The sequence below is a fragment of the Ochotona princeps genome, chromosome X (genome assembly GCF_030435755.1).
Source record: "Ochotona princeps isolate mOchPri1 chromosome X, mOchPri1.hap1, whole genome shotgun sequence".
NCBI classification, from domain to species: Eukaryota; Metazoa; Chordata; class Mammalia; order Lagomorpha; family Ochotonidae; genus Ochotona; species Ochotona princeps.
The window spans coordinates 32,085,013-32,107,155 of record NC_080865.1 but is presented as its reverse complement, the minus strand read 5'-3'; the positions used below and the strand labels follow the sequence as shown (position 1 = coordinate 32,107,155).

Sequence of the window (22,143 nt, the reverse complement as noted above, 5' to 3'; positions counted from 1 at the left end):
TGTATGTTTAGACATAAAAGTTTAAACAGTTTACATCTCACTTTCAGTAAACTATTGGAGGATATCCCCTAGAAAAAATGAAGGAGTAAAAACAGAAAAAGGTATAGAATTCCAGAAACAGGGATTCAATATATGAGACAGCTTAAGAGCATTCCAATAACAATGGAGAAAAATTCTAAAATATGCCACATGCTTAAACTGTAACCTGTCCAGATGAGAGCAGATAAGGAATCATGGCAACAATTCCCTCATGGAAACAAAACTGATAAATTAACTAACATGTTCTAACATATTAAAAGGAAAGTTACATAATAAGAGAAATAATACTAACTACATGGAATATACTGTGTTTGAGAAAATCAATTATTAAAACAATGTGCAATAAAGAAAAATTAGACTACCTTTTGCCTGTTTCAAATATTAGTATTTACATAAACATCACAGCCCTAATGCAAAATGATAATCTAATCAAATTATGTGTCATATAAAGGTGATGAAATGACAAGAAGTGAGCATATCTGTGTTAGCGATAGAAGCAGAAAACAGGCTAGATTCATATTCTAAGGTGGGAAATCAATGTATAATATCTAAAAGCAACAAATGAAGAAGCAGCAGTACAAGAACACCATTCAGCAATAAAAAGGCAAATACCAAGAGAACTAGCTAATATAAACTAAAAATAGCTGTTATAATATGAGACGAATGAAGGTGGGTCCTGATGATTTTGTGAAAATATCAGAGAACTATTTTGATCTTTAAACTATGCATGCATACCAATAAAAGTTGAAATTACACACAACTAGTAGGCATAGAAAGTGAACTATGTGCATTACAAACATAACAGTGATGGCCTGAGCTAAAAACAAGCACTGTTATTTCCTAGAAACATTAATGTTCTCATAGCTACATAAAGAGTTTCACTGAAAAGAACATGAACGAGTCTGGCCAGGCTTGCCATATATTGGAGATATCTGACGGAAAAGTACACAGCATTATATACTTTCCAACGAGTCATTTTTAAAGCTCAAATGAATCAAATGAATTTCAGTTTGGAAAGAAAGTAGATACCTTTAAGTAAGTTGCCTGCTCCCAGAATCACAAAGTAGTGGATAGAAAGGGTCAAAAAAAGCAATTACATGCCAGTGAGACATAACAAGAAAACTGAATTTTATTTCTAAAAGAGTAATTTATTCATGTGTCATGAGATTGGATTTGACTGCAGAGGAAAATGTACAAAAGCTTACACATTAAGTTTCAAATACTTGGTCATAAAATGATGAATTCAAATAGACAAAAGAGAATTTTAAAATTATAATAAAGATTAGGCAGCCTAGATCTTACAGTGTTCTGCCTCTACAGAGCAGCAGCTAAATCTAGCTGGATTTTGAATGAATTACTTCAAAGGTTTTCAGAGATCAGTTGGCTGTTTTTCTTTTGCGTAAATAAAAGTCTCACAATGAAGCAAAACTACACTGAAGATAAATTTTAGAGGAAACTAAAGATAAAAATGGGAGATAAAAGCAAGCCAGAACACACAATCCAAGTAATCAAAATAAAATTCTGATTACAGACTAAAATTTTGAGGAGAAAAAGGCAAAGAATTCAGTAAACAAGCTGCTTACAGAAACTTTTGCTATTAAAAAAAAATACACACATGGACATATATAATCCCTAGGCTCTGGCCCAGGCCTTCTCTAAATTGAGGATTTAAGGGCAGACACTTAACCTTGTAGTTAAGATGTCCCCATGTTACCTCTCAGAGCACCTGGATTCACTTCCTGACTCTTACTTCTGATTCCAGCTTCCTGCTATTATGAACACTGGGAGGCAGTGACAACTGATGAAGTAACTGGGTTCCTGCCACTCACATAACAGATGTGGACTGAGTTCCCAGCTACCACTGCAGCTTAATCCAGTCTCACTTGCTGAGAGCTCACTCTCTCCCATTCACTCATTCACTTGTCCTCTGTCCCGCCCTCCTTCTAAATAATTTTTAAGTTTTAACACACATTTTTAAAAGTAAAAATTGAGGGCTGGGACTCTGGGTATTAGAAGGACCTTTGAGATCATGTTAAAGTACATTCTCATTTTACAGATGAAGACACTAATTATTAGAATCGTGACGTGTCTCACAGAACTAGCTATACCATTTAATACCTTCTGCTACAATCCTGTATATAGATAACACACATTGTCTTGAGCAATTATGAGTCTCAAATATTTAAAAAAAAGAATCTATATGTTCTAATTATAAAAGTAAGAACATACGAATAACTTATAAAGAAATTCTCAAAATGGAAAATTTTCTCTCTGCAAGCCAAGAAGTTCTATCGGAAAACTGGGCAATTAATTTCTTAAAGATGTTTTTATTGGAAAGTCAGATATACAGAGAGGAAGACAGACAGAGAGGAAGATCCTCCATCTGTTGATTCACTCCCCAAGTGGCCGCAATGGCTGGAACTGAGCAGATCCAAAACCAGGAGCCCCGTGACTCTTCCGGGTCTCCCATGTGGGTGCAGGGTACCAAGTCTTTGGTCCTTTCTCTACTGCTTTCCCAGGCGACAGGCAGGGAGGGAGCTGGATGGGAAGTGGGGCTGCCGGGATTAGAACCGGCGCCCATATGGGATCCCGGCACGGGCCAGGAGAGGATCCTAGCAGCTAGGCTATCGTGCTAAGCCCTGGGTAATTAATTTTTAATACATACCTTATAGAAGCTGGACACTAATAAAGCATTTCTAATCATTTCATTGCTCGATTTTACAACACTTTTATCAGTTATGTGGCATATATTTCAAAATAAAAGCTAATTAACTTTAATTTATTTTGGAGTTGGTTTTTGTCTTTTTTAGAAATTCACAAAATCAACTTTATCCGAGATGTCTTGATGTCAAGTCAACCATGGCTATTGTTCAGTTATTCTGTACCTTTTATTCCTATGGCAGTAGTCACTTACATTAGTCGCTTTCTATCCTTATTGGCAATAGTCCTTCAGTAGAAGCCTCCTGAATTTCAGGTATTTGGGGAATATTTTTTAGAGTTCTGTAATTTTTCACAGGCACAGAGACTCTGAAGACTGAGTGTTCTCCCTGATAGGCATCTACACAATCATTCTCCCCCCGCCCTTCCTCTCCCTCTCTCTGTAACACTTACAAATAAATAAATCTCTTAAAAGGTGTCATGGTTTTCAATATTTGACATAGACAGATGGATAATTGGTGATATACATAGATGAAATGGAAATGTGAGTATGAATATTTAAGCATGCACATGCATGCTGTTTCTACCAACAGGCCACCCAAAGCAATTAGAATATCTGAAGCTCGGATTTTGCCTTCAATTTCCACTACAAGGAAGAAAAGCTCCTGAGAAAAATAACTAGTTCCATGACTTGAGAAGAAAAGTGCAAATTAGTGTTTTTGTGTCAAAAAGAAAGGGGGCGCTCAATAGGGATAGCAACATGTAAAAGAAACTCACAGAAGTTAAATGACACCAACAAGATGGCTGACTATGAGAGCCCAAACCCTATCTCTCCACAAAAACAACTATTCACAGACCCCCTTCCCCCAAAAAAGAAAAATTTGAAGGGCTCCAAAGTCCATTTAAGAAAGTGACACAATCCATTGGAGCATACAAATTAGGGATAAATATATTTAAAATAGTATAAATATGTTAAAAAATGTATACCTTCATCATCCTGTCCTCGAAGTAAGGACAGGTAGATACCTAGTGGTATCACCTCAGCTGCAAGTTCTAAAGTGAGAGGAAAGGCAAATAGGAAAACCCTAGAGGGATTCGCCACCAAGATCCACTGCAGTCACAGTGGGTCCCAGTGTTGAAGCCACCTGAGGTCACACCACTGTATTTCCCTAGAGCCTGTGATGTGGTACCAGCCACAGTACATGTCAATACACATCCCATGCAGCTCTTGCCAACATATTTTCCCCCAGCACACACACCTTCATGAATTCCCAAGAACTCCTGCATGAATTCAAAACCAGCGCCAACACTCTTCACACACCCATAGACAGGACAAGATCTTTCCCCATGGTCCCTAACATAACAATCTACCAATGTGAACCAAGTAGAAATAGAAAGTTTGAATAAACAAAGATGGCTAGGATTCTTCAATGGTGAATTTACCAAATGTTTAAAGAATTAACATAAATCCTTCTCAAACCCCTCTCAAAAATAACCATATAGCACTTCCAAATTCCTTTTAGGAAGCTAGCATAAGAACACTATAAGAAAAGAAAACTAAAGGTCATTTCCCGGATGAACACACAGATGCAAAAAAAAAAAAAATCCTCAATAAAATACTCGCCAAGTCAGTGGGATTCAAGGTGGTTTGCTGTATCAAGGTGATACATCACATTCCAAAAAAAAAAAAAAAAAAAAAAAAACTGAAAGAGAAATGTCTTTTGATAAAATATACTATGTATGGATGAAATGGTTATCTTTCCACTTGACTGTTGTTTATAGCCACTTGACTATATCATTGAGAACTAGGGTCTCTACTTGCTGATCACTTTATTTAGTGCAATATTAAGCCCGTGAGAACTTGAGCTGTGGTTATGCATCAAGGTGAAGGAACTCACCATGGGGGAGTGGTTTGGGGTGAAGGGGGGAGAATCCCAGTACCTATGAAATTGTGTCATGTAATATAATGTAATTAAGAAAATGAATAAATGAATAGAAAAAAATATTAAGCCCGTGACCGTAATGTTCATTAAAAAATGTCATGTGGCTAAATCTTCGCCTTGCAAGGCCAAGATCCCATATGGGTGTCAGTTCATTTCCCGGCTGCTCCACTTCCCATCCAGCTCCCTGCTTGTGGCCTGGGAAAGCAGTCCAGGATGGCCCAAAGCCTTGGAACACTGTATCCACGTGGGAGACCCAGAAGAATCTCCTGGTTCCTAGCTTCGGACTGGCTCAGCTCTGGCCATTGAAGCCATCTGGGGAGTGAACCAGCAGTTGGAAAATCTTTTCTGACTCCCCTTCTCCCTGTAAATTTGCCTTTCCAATAAAAATAAACAAATATATATTTTTAAAAGCTATCTTGGGGCTGGTGTTGTGGTGTAGCATGTAAAGCCATATGAGCACCAGTTGTAATTCCAGCTGCTTCACTTTCAATTCAGCTCTCTGCTAATATGCCTCGGAAAGGAACAGTGGGCTTCAGCCTGACCCAGTCCTGGCTATTGTGGCCACTTGAGAAGTGGACAAATGGATAGATCTGTCTGTCCCTCCCTCTTTCTCTGGATCTCTGCCTTTCAAATAAATAAATCTTTTTTTAAGGAAAAAAAAGGAAAGCTTATGACTATTTTTTTTTCTAAAAAGCTATAAAAAGAAAGAGACAGGAAGAGAGAAAGGAAGGAAGGCGGGAAGGAAGGGAGGAAGAAGCAGCATATTCTTAAAATTGTACCCATAAGGGGCAACACGGTTGCATAGCAAGCCAGGCTTCCACCTACAATACTAGCATCCCCATATATGGTGTTGGCTCAAGTCCTAGCTGTTCCACTTCTGATCCAGCACCCTGCTTATGGCCTGGGAAAGCAGCAGAAGATGGCTTAAGTACCTGGAACCCTACCCCCACATGGGAGACCCCAAAACGTCCCTGGCTTTGGTTTGGCTCAGCTTCAGCAGTCAAGGCCACTTGGGGACTGAACCAGCAGATGGAAGATCTTTCTCCGCCTCTCCTTCTTTCTATAAATCTACCTTTTCCAATAAAAAGAAATAAATCTTTTTAAAAAGTCTATCTATGAACTATATTGAATCTATTCTTGTTAATACTACATTAATTTGAAAAATAAAACATCAAAAAATAATTTATTTAAAAACCTTAAAAGATACAAACCCACATGATCAGGACTGGCATTGTGGTCCAGTAGGTTAAGCTGCCATTTGGGACAGTGAAAGCCCACGTCAGGGTGCCAGTTTAAATCCAGCTGTCCACCTCTGATCAAGCTCCTTACTTATGCTCCTGCAAAGGCAGTGGAAGATTATCAAGTGCTTGGATCCATGTCACTCACATGGAAGACCAAAATAAAGTTCTTTGGCCTGGCCTCATCCCAGCTATTGTGAGCATTTGGAAAATGAACCATTGGGTCGAAGATCTCTCTCTCTCTCTCTCTCTCTCTCTCTCTCTCTCTCTCTCTCTCAGCCTCTCTCTTTTCCTGTAACTCTGACTTTCAAGTAAATAAATATTTTTTAACAAACAAAAAAAAACTATGCAAAAAAGAAGTAAGGAAACAAATTTATCTATAATATGAATGAAAAGAACAAAACAGTTGTGCTTAAGGATAAAATGAATCCAAGTTGTCAAAGACTTCTATACCAAGAATTATAGCTATATAACTGTAAAGATATATTTATTTGAAAAGTCAAGTGACAGAGACTGAAGGAGGAATGGGGAAGAGAGGAGGGGGGAGAGAGAGAGAGATCTCCCATCTACTGGTTTACTTCCAAATGGCTGCAATAGCCATGGCTGGGCCAGAACCCAAGTCAGGATCCTGGAACTCCATCCTGTTATTCCATGTGAGTGGCAGAAATCCAAGCACTCAGGCTATTTCCACTGCCTTCCCAGGTACATCAACAGAGAACTGGATTGGAAGTAGGACTGAACTCAAACTTTTGCCCATATGGTACGCCAGTTTTTGCAGGTGACAACTTAACATGCTATGCCACAGATATCAATGACAGAAAATAAAGAATGCAGAGATAAATGGAAAAATAGTCTGTACTCTTGGATCACAAGAGTTATTATTAAAAAGTCAATACTACATAAAGCTATCCATATATTCAATGAAATTCTACCAGAATTCAAATAACATTCTTTACAAACAGAAAAAAAAACCCTAAAACTTATTTGAAATCACGAAAGAACACTAATCGCCGAAGCAATCTTTGGCAGCAATTGGGGGGGGGAGAGAAAATGGGGGAAAATATAAAATGTTAACAATACATATACAATTAGAAATTTTGATGAGAGCCAGTCCAGGAAGCAGATTTTATCCTATAAAGTCTCTCGTAGTGTCAATCCTAACACAGAAACGTACCACAGAAGTAACATAACTGCTGTTAACCCTGTCAGTAATAAACCCATTTTTCCTTTCATCATGTAACATGAAATACAGAGGAAATATCATCAAAATGGGTTGACAATAAAAGAAATTTCAAGAAATTACCCATATTGTCATTTCAAGTGCCCTTTCTATACAGAACAAAGGAAGGAAGATATTTTAAACAGCAGCTTAGTAAAGTGGACTGATCTCAAAGAGACTCCAAAAGGTTTCATGAAGTGGTAATCCTCCCAGGAACATGATGTAGCATGTTTTGAAATTTCTGGAGAATAAAGGTAGAGACTGAACTCACCAATTTGGGGAACCTATACAGCATATCTTTACAACGTAATGCACATGTCGATGCTCTCTGAAAATTTCCTTGAGCAACTGCCTGAGGAAAGAATGTCAATTATTAGTTAAAAATGAAATGACAAGGCATATGTAAGTCCATTTTAGCATCTTTTTAAAATTAATATTAACATTTCTCAATTGTAGCACAGCAGGTTAAGCTAACCATTTGGGACACTGGCATCTCATACCAAAATGCCAGTTCAAAGCCTCATCTACTCTGCTTCCAATCCAGCATGAAGTTAATGCACCTAGGAAGGCAGCACATAATGGCCCAAGAACTTGGGTCCCTGCCACGCATGTGGGAGGTCTTTATGGAGTTCCTGGTTCCTGATTTCAGTCTGCCCAGCCCCAGGTGTTGTGGACATTTAGGTAGTAAACCAGCAAATAAAAGATCTCTTTCTCTCTTTGCCTTTCAAATAAATATTTCTTTTGCCTTATTTTTAGGAGCTGGCATTATAGCACTGTGGGTTAAGCCTCTTCAACACCAGCATCCTATATCAGAGAGCAGGTTCAAATCCCAGCTGCTCCACCTCTGATCCAGCTTCCTGTTAATGTTGGCTGGGAAAACTGTGAAAGATGGTCCAATTGTCTGGATTTTTTAAGAGTTATTCTGTTTGTTCACTGGAAAGACAGATATACAGACAGAAATATCTTCCATCTGCTGGTTCACTCCCCATGTGGCTGGCAGAGTCAGGATCCAGTAACTTCTTCTGGGTCTTCTGGGCAGTTACAGGGTCCCAAGATTTTGGGATATCCTCTACTGTTTTCCCAGGTCACAGGCAAGGAGCTGGATGGGAAGCAGAGTGGCCAGGATGCTAATTGGCACCCACATGGGATCCCAGCAGATATAAGGTGAGGATTTAGCTGCTAGGCTATCGTGCCAGGGCCCATGTGATTTAATTTTTGACACCCAACTGAAAGACCTGCATTGAGTTCCAGTTCAAAATACAGAATTAAGTCACAACAGTACTCAGTAACATAGAGCTTAATAAATGTAATCCATTTGTGTGTGTGTGTGTGTGTGTGTGTGTGTGTGTGTGAAAGTCCATGCTTCTTGGATTTGAATAGCTCTTACATTTATCTCCACTGTATAGGAATTAAACAGCGGGTTTTTAAAAAACATTTAACTGTATAGGAATTAAATAGCGAGTTTTTTTAAACCATTTATTTTTATTGGAAAGGCAAATTTACAGAGTGCTTTCCAAGGCCACAAGCAGGGAGCCGGATGGGAAGTGGAGCAGCCAGAAAATGAACCAGTCCCCACATGGGATCCCAGTGCTTGCAAGGCATGAATTCAGTCACTGAGCCATTGTGTTAGGCCCTAAACAGCAGGGGTTTTTTGCCCTACAAATCCACAATAATCTCAGAATCTTGACTGCTTTGAATATCTGCTTTTGAATAACTGTTTGCAATTTAATGCAATTTTATATTGAAACCAGAGGAATCACTTTTGTAGGACTTACTAGGAGCCTTAAGCTCTTACAGCTTCACTCTTCTTCATGAGAAACTGCATTACAGCATCCCTAAGATTCCCATTAAATCTACCATCCTATGGATGAACAGACTTGAACAGAACCCGAGGCAGGTGTTTAGCACAGCAGTGAGGACTCTGCTTTCAATGTCTGATGTCATATTGCCTTCATTCCGTATCAGAATGCTTGAGTCCAGAGTGCCTGGATCTTCTTCTGATCCCAGCATCCCACTAATACAAGCTCTAGTAGGCAATGAAACCAACATTAAGTTCCAGAATCTTGGCTTTGGTTTGGCCCAGCTTTGGCTGTTAGGGATATTTGGGGAGTGAACCTTCAAACAGAGGATGATATTCTCTCTCTCTCCCTCTCAAATAAACATTTAAAGATTGTACACAAATCTATACATGAATGTTCACACAATTATTCACAATAATCAAATGTTGGAAACAATATAAAGGTCCCTCAGTGGATGAACAGATAAACATGACATGACATATCCATCCAGTGGAACATGCTGTAGAATGCACAAACCTTGAAAACATTTATGTTAAGTGAAAAAAGTTGGCTGCAAAAGACTATTCATTGTACTGTTCACTTATATGAAATGTCCAGAAAAGGAAAATGCAGAGACAAAAAATAGGTTAGCATTTTTAGGGGTAGAATCAGGAGGAATGGGGAGCAACTGTTAACAGGTAGGTTTCTTTTTGAGAAGACAAAAACATTCGGAGTTACTTATGATGGGCACTGCAGAATTTTGTGGATACACTAAAAGCCCTGTATTAAATATGGTAAATGGATGAATTCTATAGCACATGAATCATAGCTGAATAAAAACAACAAAAAGTAAAAAAAAAGAAGAAGGATATGCTAAACGATTTTTAAGGCCTCTTTCATCCCCAGGGTCACATAATTACAGAAAGCAAATTTATCACAGCTTATTTTATGTCAACTGAAAATGCACACCTGACTCTTTGACACAGGAAGAAACCCACAATGCAAACAGAGAAAACAACTCTGAACACTGTGTGAACATGACCAAGGGGCCAATACTGTGACACAGTGGGCAAAGCCACTGGCTGCAATGCTAGTGTCCCATATGGGTGCTGGTTCATGTTCTGGCTGCTCCACTTCCGATCCAGCTCTCTGTTAGTGGCCTTGGAAAAACAAGGCCCAAGTGCTTGGGCACCTGTTGCTATTATAGGAGCCCCAGACAAAACTCCTGGCTCCTGGTTTCAACCTGGCCCAATTCTAACTGTTGTGGCTAGAATATACCAGTGGATGGAAGATCTCTCTTTCTCTCCCTTTCTTTCTCTAGCTCTGACTTTCAAACAAAATACATAAATCTTGAACAAAAAAGCCCATATAAATCTTTACTATCATCACAAATTTCAAAATGTCTTCTCAGTCCAGCTTTCATTCTTCTACTTTAGATAAAGATGTGTGTGGGGTATCATAAATATTATGTTTTCCTTCTATATCTGCTACAAGAGAAATAGCAGCACACAGAAAGTAACACCAGAATACAGTAGAATAAAAGGAATGGTGGGGATGACAAACTGAAGAAACGATGGTCTATGTCTAAAGGTGCCAGCTGCTGCTCAGCTCCAAGTGATTGTTGTTTCATATTTTTAAATCTTTCATTTTTTTCAAGAGAAGTCAGAAAACAAGATTTTTAAGCTCAATTTAACACTTAGTCACAATAATATATTAGCCATTGTTTATTTCCCCCTTTTCAGGATTTTTACTCCTTATTTAAATTTTAAAAGCTTTATTATACTGAAACATAGGAAGCTTCAATTTCTTTGTGCAATGAGGTAGGATGTAAACAACGAAAACCTCAAAACAAAAATTGGGGCTGGCATTGTGGTAGAGTGGGTTAAACTGTCTGCAAACTCGTCCATCACTGAGTCCTGGATGCTCCCTTTCCAATCCAGCTTCCTGAGAATGAACCTGTGAAAGCAGCAGAAGATGGCCCAGTACTTGTGCCCCTGCTACCTATGTGGGAGACCTGAAGAGAGTTCCAGGCTCCTGGTTTCAGCTTGACCCAAGCCAAGCCACTGCAGCCATTTTGAGAGTGAACAAATGGAAGATCTCTGTCTCTCCCTCTCTCTGTAACTTTCAAAATAAATAAATCTTCACTCAAAAATATCATCAAACAAGCCCAAAACAACAGCAAATGAGAAGACGCTTTGCAAGCAAATGTTTTAGGCACGCTGAACATGAGAGGCAGTCAAAGACACAGGTGTTGCAAAAAGAGGCTGCTGTCATAAATTAGTGCAGATGTTACATGAAGTGGTTGAAAATTATGTTTAGCTACATGTTAGTCTGTTTACTTCCACACAGATCCAATCACCATTAGTAATCACCTTCAACAACAGATCAAGACTGAAAGGTCAAATACAGCATCCTATTAAAGACAAGTGACATTTGATTTTCTTCTAATAGGTTACCTCTCATAAATTGTGTTTACATATACAAAACGTCCCACTGCAAGGCCCAAATGCCTATGATACCTACTGATTCTGCTTGGTAGGAATAGACTCTGAAGAGGTCCTTCTCTACAGCAAACTTTTGAATGATGGTATGGACTTCAGTGTAGCTCCTGTTAACTAATTTGGCATATAACTGCTCCAGATCCTGGGAAATAAAAATGCAATACAATGTGGAGATGAGAATATTTTTTTACAAAAAATTTAAAAAGAAAGAGAATAACCAAAGTTATTACTAATTATTGTCACAGCTAAATAAATCAAAGATAACTTACTACAATGGCAGCTTCAAAAAATTCGTCAGACATCACAGCATTTCCAGTATCTATCCAGGCTTTTCCTGCTTTAATTTCCATCTACAAGAGAAAAGTTAGAACATGTATTTTTAAAAATTCACACCCTACCCAAACTGGTTAGGACATTCTGGAGAAAATAGTCTTCTATTAATATTCAGTCACATAACCCACAGAAAACAAAAAGTAACAGTCAGCATTTAGGAAAGGTTTTTGTTCTATTCTGAATTCCATAATTTAAGAAAAAAAATCTTAAGAAAAGCAATAATAACAAAAAAGAATAGGCCTAAAATACATCTGTGAGAATACTTTAAAAGTCACCATTTGGGATACCTGCACTCCATATCAGAGTCAGTTCAGGCCCTGGCTACTCCATGCTTCTAATCCAGCTTCCTGCTAATGCACCTGGAAAGCAGTAGTTAATTGCTAAAGTACTTGGGTTCCCGCCAACTATGTGGGAGACCTGAATGGAGTTACAGGCTCATGGCTTTGGCCTTGCCCTAGTCATGGTTGTGTGGCCTTTTGGCAAGTTAATCAATGGATGATAGATCTCTCTCTCTCTCTCTCTCTCAATCTCTCTCTTTCTCTCAATCTCTCTTTCTTTATGTCTCTCTCTCTCTGACTTTCAAGTAAATATTTTTTTAAAAAAATATATCTGGAATAATTTAGGCAGGGAGAGAAAATTCTGAAAATTCAATGTTTAAAAAAATTGAAGTTGGGCTCGGTAGCGTGGCCTAGTGGCTAAGGTCCTCGCCTTGATCCCATGTGGCTGCTGGTTCTAATCCCGGCAGCTCCACTTCCTCTCTGTCTCTCCTCCTCTCAGTACGTCTGACTTTGTAATAAAAATAAAATAAATTTTTTTAAAAAATTGAAGTTATATAACATTAATCTATGAATCAACACACCTGGGTACTTTTTTTTAATGTTTATTTATTTTCATCTACTTAAAAGGGAGAAGAAAAAGAGAAATAACTTCCATCCACTGGTTCATTCTTCAAATGCCCATAATAACCAGAGACAGGCCTGGCCAGAGCCAGGAACCAAGAATACCCAGATCTCCAACATGGATGGTAAGCGCCCAACCTCTTCAGCTGCCTCCAAGGATGCTGTATCAGAATCAGAGTATCCAGGACTCCATTAGCTCTCTGACACATGTTACAGGCATCCCAACCTCCAGCTTAACCCATTACCACAATGCCCAATGTTGGTTCCAGTTTTAATATCATCATCTCTTATAACGGTTTTTATCAACCTAACTGATGTTTACTAAACGTATGTCACAGCCAAGGTACCCCTGAATAAGCTCACATTATTATATCTGACAGATATCCAAATTAGTAACTGATATGTAATATATATAAATGCTGTAGAAACAAACAAGGATTAAATCAAGGTGCAAGACTACACTACAGTCACACCTTTTACCATCACACCCTAAAAATGATAGTATATTGAAACATAAGAGAAAATTCATACATGGTTTTTGTTATTCAATGAGAGTATCGAGGGCCAAGTGCAGTAGCCTAGTGGCTAAAGTCCTTGCCTTGCATGCACCAGGATCCCATATGGGCGCCGATTCTAATTCCGGCAGTCCTACCTCCCATCCAGATCTCTGCCTGTGGCCTGGGAAAGCAGTCAAGGATGACCCAAAGCCTTGGGACCCTGCACCCGCATGGGAGACCCAGAAGAAGCTCCTGGCTCCTGGCTTCGGATCGGCTCAGCTCTGGCCATTGCAGTCACTTGGGGTGTGAACCAGTGGATGGAAGGTCTTCCTCTCTGTCTCTCCTCCTCTCTGTATATCTGCCTTTCCAATAAAAATAAGCAAATCTTTTTTTTTTTTTTAAGAGTACTGGGTGGCAGGTTTGATGCAGCTGGTTAAGCTGCCACGTGGAAATACATACATCCCATATTGAAGTGGCTGGAACTGTCACTTCTGCTTATGATATGTACTCTTGTTAATGTGCCTGTGAAGCAAAAAGACGATAACCCAACTCCTTGGATCCCTGCCACACACAGGAAGGAGTTGGGAGGAAGATAAAGGAAGACAGAGAAGGTAAGGCTCCTGGATTTGGTCTGGCCCAACAGTGGCTGATGTGAGTATTTGAGGAATAAATCAGCAAATGGAAAATCAGTCTCTCTCGTGCTCTCTCCTCCTTCCCCGCTCGATCACTCTGCCTTTTGAATAGATAAACCTTTAAAAAATTTAAATAAGAGTCCTGGAAAGTAAGGGGCATTTTTCGATGGACCTGAAATTACAAAGAACCACTGAAACAAATAAGATGAAGTAGAAAATCACACTCAAGCATGCACAACCATGTAAAATATGGTTGGTAACAACCCTAAATGTGAACAGTGGAAACAAAAGGCAGTTAGCCTCCCCTTGAAAGTTGTCTTTTCCCTTACTCTCTAAAAAAGGGACAATGGTGATCATTGTCAGTAATCTCACATTTTGTGATATCATCATCCCTGCTTGCAAGAAAAATGCCATATATGCATATCTATGCAATTTACACATATGAAGGGAATGTGGCAAAATGTTACAAATTGTTAAATCATAAAATTAAATGTGTTAAGCATTTTAACTAAAGAAAACTGCAACTAGGAGCAGGCATTATGGTGCAGCAAGTTAAGCTACCACTTGTGACAACTGCATCTCATACTGGAGTACCATTTCAAATTCTGGCTGCCTTGCTTTCAGTCCATGTTGCAGAAGTCTGGGGAATGGACCAGAGGATAGAAGACGTCTCTCTGTCTCTCTCTGCCTCTGTCTGTCCCTCCTTCTCTCCTATCACTTTTTCAAATAAAAAATCTTATTTCAAAAATTATGTTAATAAAAATCAGGAATATCACATATATAATGTTATAGAATGATAACTAAGACATAATGCTAAGTGGTTAAATGGAGCAAAAATCCAGTACAGAAGAGAATATACTGAAATGTTACCACTGGTCTAAGAAACTAGGGATGGGCACATTAGAGACACAAAGGGGAGAGCTAAGCTCTGAGCTTCAGCCTGGCCCAGCCCCAGCTATTGCAGCATTTGAGAAGTGAACCAGCAGATAAGAGATTCTCTCTCTATCTCTCCAGGATCTATCTATCTCTCTGGTGTGTGTGTGTGTGTGTGTGTGTGTGTGTGTGTCTGTCTGTCTGTCTGTCAAATAAATATATAAAAAAAGGTTTATTTATTTGTATTGGAAATGCAAATGCATATACAGAGAGAAGGAAATACACAGAGAAAGACATTCCATCCACTGATTCACTCCCCAAGTCTCCGCAACGGCTGGAGCTGAGTCAAGGCAAAGCCGGGAGTCAAGAACCTCCTCTGGATCTCCCACGCGGGTGCGGGGTCCCAAGCCTTTGGGCCGTCCTCGACTGCTTTCCCAGGCCACAAGCAGGGAGCTGAAAAGGAAATAGAGCAGCCAGGATATCGGCACCCAGGCAGGTACATGCAAGGCAAGGATGTTAGCTACTAGTCTATTGTGCTGGGCCCATAAATAAATATTTAAAAAGTGGGGTAGAAAAATGAGTATATCCTCCTGTTTACTTCTATTTAAAAATCAAAAAAATAAATCATAAAATAAAATGGTTATCTACAAAAAGGAAGGATCAGAGCAGACATAACAGATAAGCTAAATATATCTGAATACTCTAGATTTGTTCTTGAAATCATACAAATGCTTCACCCATTACACAACAAAATTTAATCAAAACGTTTAAAATTATCATTGCAAATCAAAAGAAAATTACAACAACTATGCAACAAGATATAGCTAAACCGCAGAGAAAGAGACTCTTTAAAGTAACTTATATTTTAATAATATTAAAATGATAATTTGACTGTACATCCCTGATAGAATATATCCTAAGAATATAAGCAGTACAAAAAATTCTTAAACTGCTTTTTTTTGGAGAGTATATAATTAGGAATAATACGGGTAGTGCTATATTCTGAAATTATTATAAATACACATTTTTAGGATAGAGCAAATGATGCATTATGTTAATGCTGCTGGGCACCAAGATGGCCTACGGGGAAGAAAAGAGACCCATACAGAAAATCTAAGACACTAAAAATAAAACTTCTACAGCATTAAATGTCAATTATATATATAAGAATGAACTCATTTTGGGCTTCTTCTTTTTAGATTTATTTATTTTTATTGGAAAGACAAATTGTTACAGAGAGGAGAGATGGAGAGAAAGACCTTCCTCTGGTTCACTCCCCAAATGGCCACAACAGCCAAAGCTGAGCTGATCCGAAGCCAGGAACCAAGAGCCTCCTTTGGGTCTCGCACATGAGTGCAGGGTCCCAAGGCTTTGGGCCATCCTCGACTACTTTCCCAGATCCATCCCACTCCGATCAACCACGTTAACATCATCTAAAATTAAAAATAAATTTAAAAAATAAAAATAAGTAAAAGCAAACCACAGTTCACAAATCCAGAATTGTAAATCCCCTATTTAATTCACTGCAAACTGGTCATGACAAGTATAATCCCGCTGAAACCTTTAACTATAGCAGTTATCCCAACCACAAAAAGAACACAGACATCATTGCAGATTAAACCTGATCATGGTATCTCCCCTGCCAGGTAAGTATTCATCATTGCAGATTAAACCTCCTTCTAGTGTTGCACTTACTTCAGCCATTTTCACAGGAATAATAACCATTTCAATGCATCTACACTTCATCCTCAATTAATGAGAACTTACGTAAATCTGTCTTCGAAGAGTGTCTTCTGTAGCCATCAAATTTTCACACATAGATAACAACTTGCAAGCTACATGACGTGCTGAAAAACAGTAATTAGACATGCATAAACACAAAATATTCATTCTCCTTTTATACATTCCAGTAGAGAAAAAAAAGATGATTGAAGTCATGCCGGTTTTGTTAGTTGACTAAAATCACAAATTTTAGAGGTACTTTAAAAAAAATCACTTTTCAAAAGTAAATGACCTGAAATTTATGTGAATAATTTGCTTAATGTTAGATAAATATTTAATTCTCAAATTCTAATTTCTGAAGTTGTTAAGTCCCAAAATCTAAGTGAAGATACCTGATTCCATGATTATCATATGTACCATGCTAGCAGAATTCTAATAATTGAGATCTAAAACTAAACCTGAAGACATCAAGACAGTTCTAGGCTTTTCTCCTAAAATGTGGTGCTTGCTTTCTTTTTTTTTATTATTCATTAATTACATTGTATTATGTGACACAGTTTCATAGGTACTGGGATTCTCCCCACCCCTCCCCAAACCCTCCCACCATGGTGGATTCCTCCACCTTGTTGCATAACCACAGTTCAAGTTCAGTTGAGATTCCCCCATTGCAAGCATATACCAAACATAGAGTCCAGCATCTTCTTGTCCAGTCAAGTTCAATGGCTTCTTAGGTAGACCCTCTCTGGTTTGAAGACAGAGCCAGCAGAGTATCATCCCGATCAATTAAAAGCTCCAGCATACCATCAGTAAAAATTTACATCATTATGGAATTAATTGACATAGTAATGAATAGACAATATGTTAAAAATAAATGCCAGTTCTTAACCACCACCTCATTGACATTTAAATTTTAGTTCATACACAACATATAACATACATAACATAACACGTTATACAAAACATCATACCAAATAATATTTTTATCGGAAAGGAAGATTTACAGAGGAGAGATAGAGAAAAAGACCTTTTATTCAGTGGTTCACTCCCCAAATGGTCACAAGGGCCAGAGCTAAGCTGATCTGAACCCAGGAGCGAGGAGCTTCTCCCGAGTCTCCCATGTGGGTACAGGGTCCCAAGGCATTAGGCCATTCACTACTGCTTTCCCAGGCACGTTTAGGAGGGAGCTGGATGAGAAATGGAGCAGCCAGAGTATGAACCGGCCCCCATATGGGATCCTAGTGCTTGGAGATGGAGAATCAGCCAGCTGAGGCCAAAGTGCAGGTCCAAAAATACACTCTATGTTGTAGATGATTTTGGACTTCTTGAAGTATAATATAATATAAAAATGCAGATACCTTCACTGCAAAATCAATTCTCTGAAAATAGGCTTGAATATCTTTATTTCCATAGTTTATTCCATTGTAAAATATATCCAAATTTTTCAAAATGATTCCACATACAGCTGAAATAGCCTAATACCATTTCTAATTAATATTCCATTGAAAATGAGATTTGCTCAGTTGAAATTGCAGGTAGTGTGGTGCAGTAAGTTAAGCCAGTACCTGTGGCGCAGTATCCCATACAAATGCCAGTTTGAGTCCCACTGCTCCACTTCCAATTCAGTTCCCTGCTAATGAGTCTGGAAAGGAAGTGCAAGATGTCTCAGATGCTTGGGCCCCTGCACTCATGTGGCAGAACTGGAAAAATCTCTGGGCTCCTGGCTTTGGCCTGATCCCGCCCCAACCATTGAAGCCATTTAGGGAGTGAAACAGAGGATAGATGATCTCTCCTTCTGTCTCCTCTCTCTAACTTTGCTTTTCAAATAAATGAATAGATAAATAACTTTTTTCAAAAAGGAAATTACAAGAAAATTGGTCAAAATTCACTATTCGTCATTTATAATCTACTTACCTCTTAACAAAACTACCTCGGGGGGGAGGGAACAGCATTGTGGCATTGTGGGTGAAATGACTGAAATGCCTTCACCCCATTAGCATGAGTTCGAGTCCCATTTACTCCACTTTCCATCCAGCTCTCTGCTTATAGTCTGGGAAAGCAGCAGAAGATGGACCAAGACCTTGGACCCCAGCACCCACGTAGGAGACCCAGAAGAGCCTCCTGGCTTCCAGCTTCAGATTAGCTCAGCACCAGCCGTCACGGTCATTTGTAGAGTGAACTAGTGAATAAAATCTCTCTCTCTCTCTCTCTCTCTCTCTCACTCTCTCTCTCCATCTCTTTCTGTAACTCTGTTTCAAGCAATTGTGAGATTTTATATATATATATATATATATATATACATATATATATTTGTGTGTGTAAAAGTCATATGTATAAAAGTTTTATATATATGAAAAAGTTTTATATATATATATATATATTTATGTGGAAAAACTAATCTGTGGGGGCAGGCATTTGGCACAATAATTAAATTGTTTCTTGATGCTTCCAAATTCCAGGCTGGATCCCCTGATTCAAGTTTTTGATTACTGTGCTTCCAATCCAACTTCCTACTAGCACACACCCAGGGAGGCTGAAGGTGATGCATCAAATACTTGAGTCCCTCGCACCCATGATGGAAAGCTGGATTAAGTTTTGGTCTCCTGGATCTTAAGCTCACTCTCTTTCTCTCTGCCTTTCAAATAAAGTATTTTTTTAATATCCACATAAGAACTAGCCAAAACAATATTTAAACTGTGTACAAATATTACCAAATGTACAGTGAATGAATCTATACGTACCTTTAGCCTTCTGTTCATCACTTACAGTGATATCTGCTCGCTTTGCAACTGTCCAGTTCCACAGATTTACTGACATTTTTTCAATCTGGACAAAGAAAAACATTTCCTTAGCCAGTTAAAATGTTGTCTACCTGAAACGATGCTTTCATTCTTGAGTTTTATGCTTATGTAAAAATTGTGGTTCATTTTTACGTCCTCCATGATCTAATCTCATTCTACCACTCCCCCCAAAATCTCCTCACTATTAGAATATTGTTAGATCATTTAAATCATGGTCATGGAAATTATGTTTTAAATATGAGAAAATGTGTATCTAGTGAAGAAAATGAGAAATTGTGTTACAAATGATTATATATGTAAATTTAACTTCAAAAGAGCTATGATAAAATACTGAATTTTAGTTAATACACTACATGCTGGATCATTTACAGGGACATTGTACTAATGCTGGTGTCTCACTTTGAAATGTATATGCAAAAGACGTTTTTGTTGCGAAGAGATGTATATGTAATATTACAGTAAAATGTATAGAACTGTAGCAACTAAGTACTTCATTTATATATGACCACCACAAAATTCTTTCAACTTTACTATCTGAATATTTCTGTAGTAAATTTTGAGGGAAATATGGGAGATTTCCCTTTATGATATCAAAAACATTACACATATAATACATAGATATATAAATTTTAGATATGGAAGCCAATAAGGAAAATATAAGTAATATTAGAGTATTTTGAATACAAGGTTATTTTTAAGCGTTTTATGTATAGTTATATTACTCTACAATTTGATTTTTTATATTTTTCATATTGTGTAGAAAAGGTAAGTTGAATCGTGGTTTTAAATATTTCAAAGTTTTAAAGTGTATACTTATTCAACAAATGTGTAGTAAAAGCATCTAGCATGTTGCAAGTTTTGTGTTAAGTATATATAAATGTGTTATGATAGACACAGAAAATATATGTAGCAAAAAGAAGTGAATAGTATGAAAATATTTCTTTTTAGGAAGAAAATAAAATTCAAGCATTTCCAAAACTACTATCAAAACAACCCAGATTCAATGCAATCTCTATCAAAATGCCAATGATATTTTTCACAGATATAAAAAAAAAACTACTAAAATCTGTATGGATCCACATCAGACCCCAAATGGCCAAAGCAATTTTGAACAAAAATAACATATATTAGGGAGTGGGGGGGGCGGCTTGTGACACAGCAAGTTAGAGCGCTACTTATAATGCCAGCATGCTATATCAGAACACCAGTGCCAGTCCTGGCCGCTTCACATCCCATCCAGCTCCTCACTAATGTGCCTGAGAAAGTAGCGGAATATGGTCTTAGCAACTGGACCCCTGCCACCCACGTAAAAGGAGGAGTTCCTGACTCCTGGTTTTGGCTTAGATCAGTCCTAGCTGTTGAGGGCATCTGGGTAGTGAACCAGAAGAGAGAAGAGCCTTCTCCCCCTAACTTGTTCTCTCATTCCCTCCTTTCCTCTCCCATTTTCCTGCCTCTAAAATAAATGAAAATAAACCATATGACCCCAGTGGCTTTACTTAGGCATATACCAAAGGAAAATAAAATCATAAAAACCTGCACACAAATATTCTTAGCAGTTTTATTCATGATGGCCAAAGAACAAATCAGTCAAGTTTCATTGGTGGATAAATGGATAAATAAAATATGGAGTTATTCATATAATATAATATTATTTAGTGATTACAAACACACAAAGCATTGTTACATGTAATAACACACATGAATCTTGAAAGCAGTATTATGATAATCAATCATAGAAGACCACACACAGTATCATTTCGTTTATGTAGAATTCCCAGAACAAGATCTGTAGAGACTGGTTGCTTAAGGCTTGGGATGAGAATGGGGAAAAAAATGAAGGAATCTGTGAATGTGTACAAGATTTCAGGGGAGTCATTAAAGTTTTCCAAAATTGTGGTGGTTGGCGCACAACTCTGTGACATACCAAAAACACTGAGTTTTACATTTGAAATGGATGAAGAGTACAGCAAGTGAATTATTAAGGATCTTTAAAAGGATAATATACTGGGCCCAGTGCAGTAGCCTAGTGGCTAAATCCTTGCCTTGCATGTGCCGGCATCCCATTCGAGCACTGTTTCTGTCCCAGCTGCTCCACTTCCTATCCAGCTTCCTGCTTGTGACCTGAGAAAGCAGCAGAGGATAGCCTAAAGCCTTTGGGACCATGCACCCCCCGGGATACCCGGAAGAAGCTCCTGGCTCCTGGCTTCAGATCGGCTAAGCTCAAGTTGTTGCGGTCACTTCAGGAGTGAACCAGCAGAAATAGAGGCTCTTTCTGTCTCTCCTCCTCTCTGGATATCTGATTTTCCAATAAAAATAAATAAATCTTTAAAAAAAGAAGAAGAAGAAGAAGAGGAAGGAAGGAAGGAAGGCAATATACTGGGGCTGACATTATGGCCAGGCAGGTTCAGCCCCAACATGCGAAGTCATCATCCCATATCAGAGCACATGTTAAGAGTTCTGGCTGCTCTACTTCAGATCAGCTTCTTATTAATGTGCTTGGAAAGGCAGCAGAAGGTAGCTCAACGACTTGGGCTCCTGACACCCACATAGGAGACCAGCATGCAGTTTATAGCTCCTGGCTTCAACCTGGCCCAGCCCTGGCTTGTTGTAGCCCTTTGGGGAGTGAACCACCAGCTGGATGATCTCTCTCTCCTTTCTTTCTCTCTGTCATCCTACCTTTCAAATAAATCTTCATTAAGAAACTATGTATTATCTTTCAATTTACTTTTTGTGAACTTTTTGAAGCCCCCTCTGATATCTTAAGTAGTAAGATTATCAAAGAGACTTACAATATACCTTATTCTTATCCTTCCATAAGAACCACCACCAAAATCAAAGTATTGGTCCCTAAGGCAAATGTTACCAAAAGTGCTTCAAAATCTCAAGGAAATTTCCACATTAAGTATGAGGGGACTCCAAAAAATTTATAAAGTGAAATTCAAAGATAAATTTATTTGGGTGCTAAAAATGTTTGAAATCCATGAATATATTAGGTGTTCAAACTGCTCATAAG

The 22,143-nt window shown here is 38.3% G+C and overlaps 1 protein-coding gene across 1 annotated transcript in view; it reads right to left on the bottom strand.

Annotated features, from left to right (window-relative positions):
• Nucleotides 1-22,143, bottom strand: part of TEX11 (testis expressed 11) — a 254,871-nt gene that overhangs the window by 212,357 nt on the left and 20,371 nt on the right. Inside the window, exons 3-7 of the mRNA XM_058658776.1 lie at nt 19,071-19,155; nt 16,378-16,457; nt 11,646-11,726; nt 11,399-11,518; nt 7,369-7,449 (exon numbers count right to left, since the gene is read on the bottom strand). Of these exons, the coding sequence (XP_058514759.1) occupies nt 7,369-7,449; nt 11,399-11,518; nt 11,646-11,726; nt 16,378-16,457; nt 19,071-19,155 (447 nt within the window). The remainder of the gene's footprint in view (nt 1-7,368; nt 7,450-11,398; nt 11,519-11,645; nt 11,727-16,377; nt 16,458-19,070; nt 19,156-22,143) is intronic.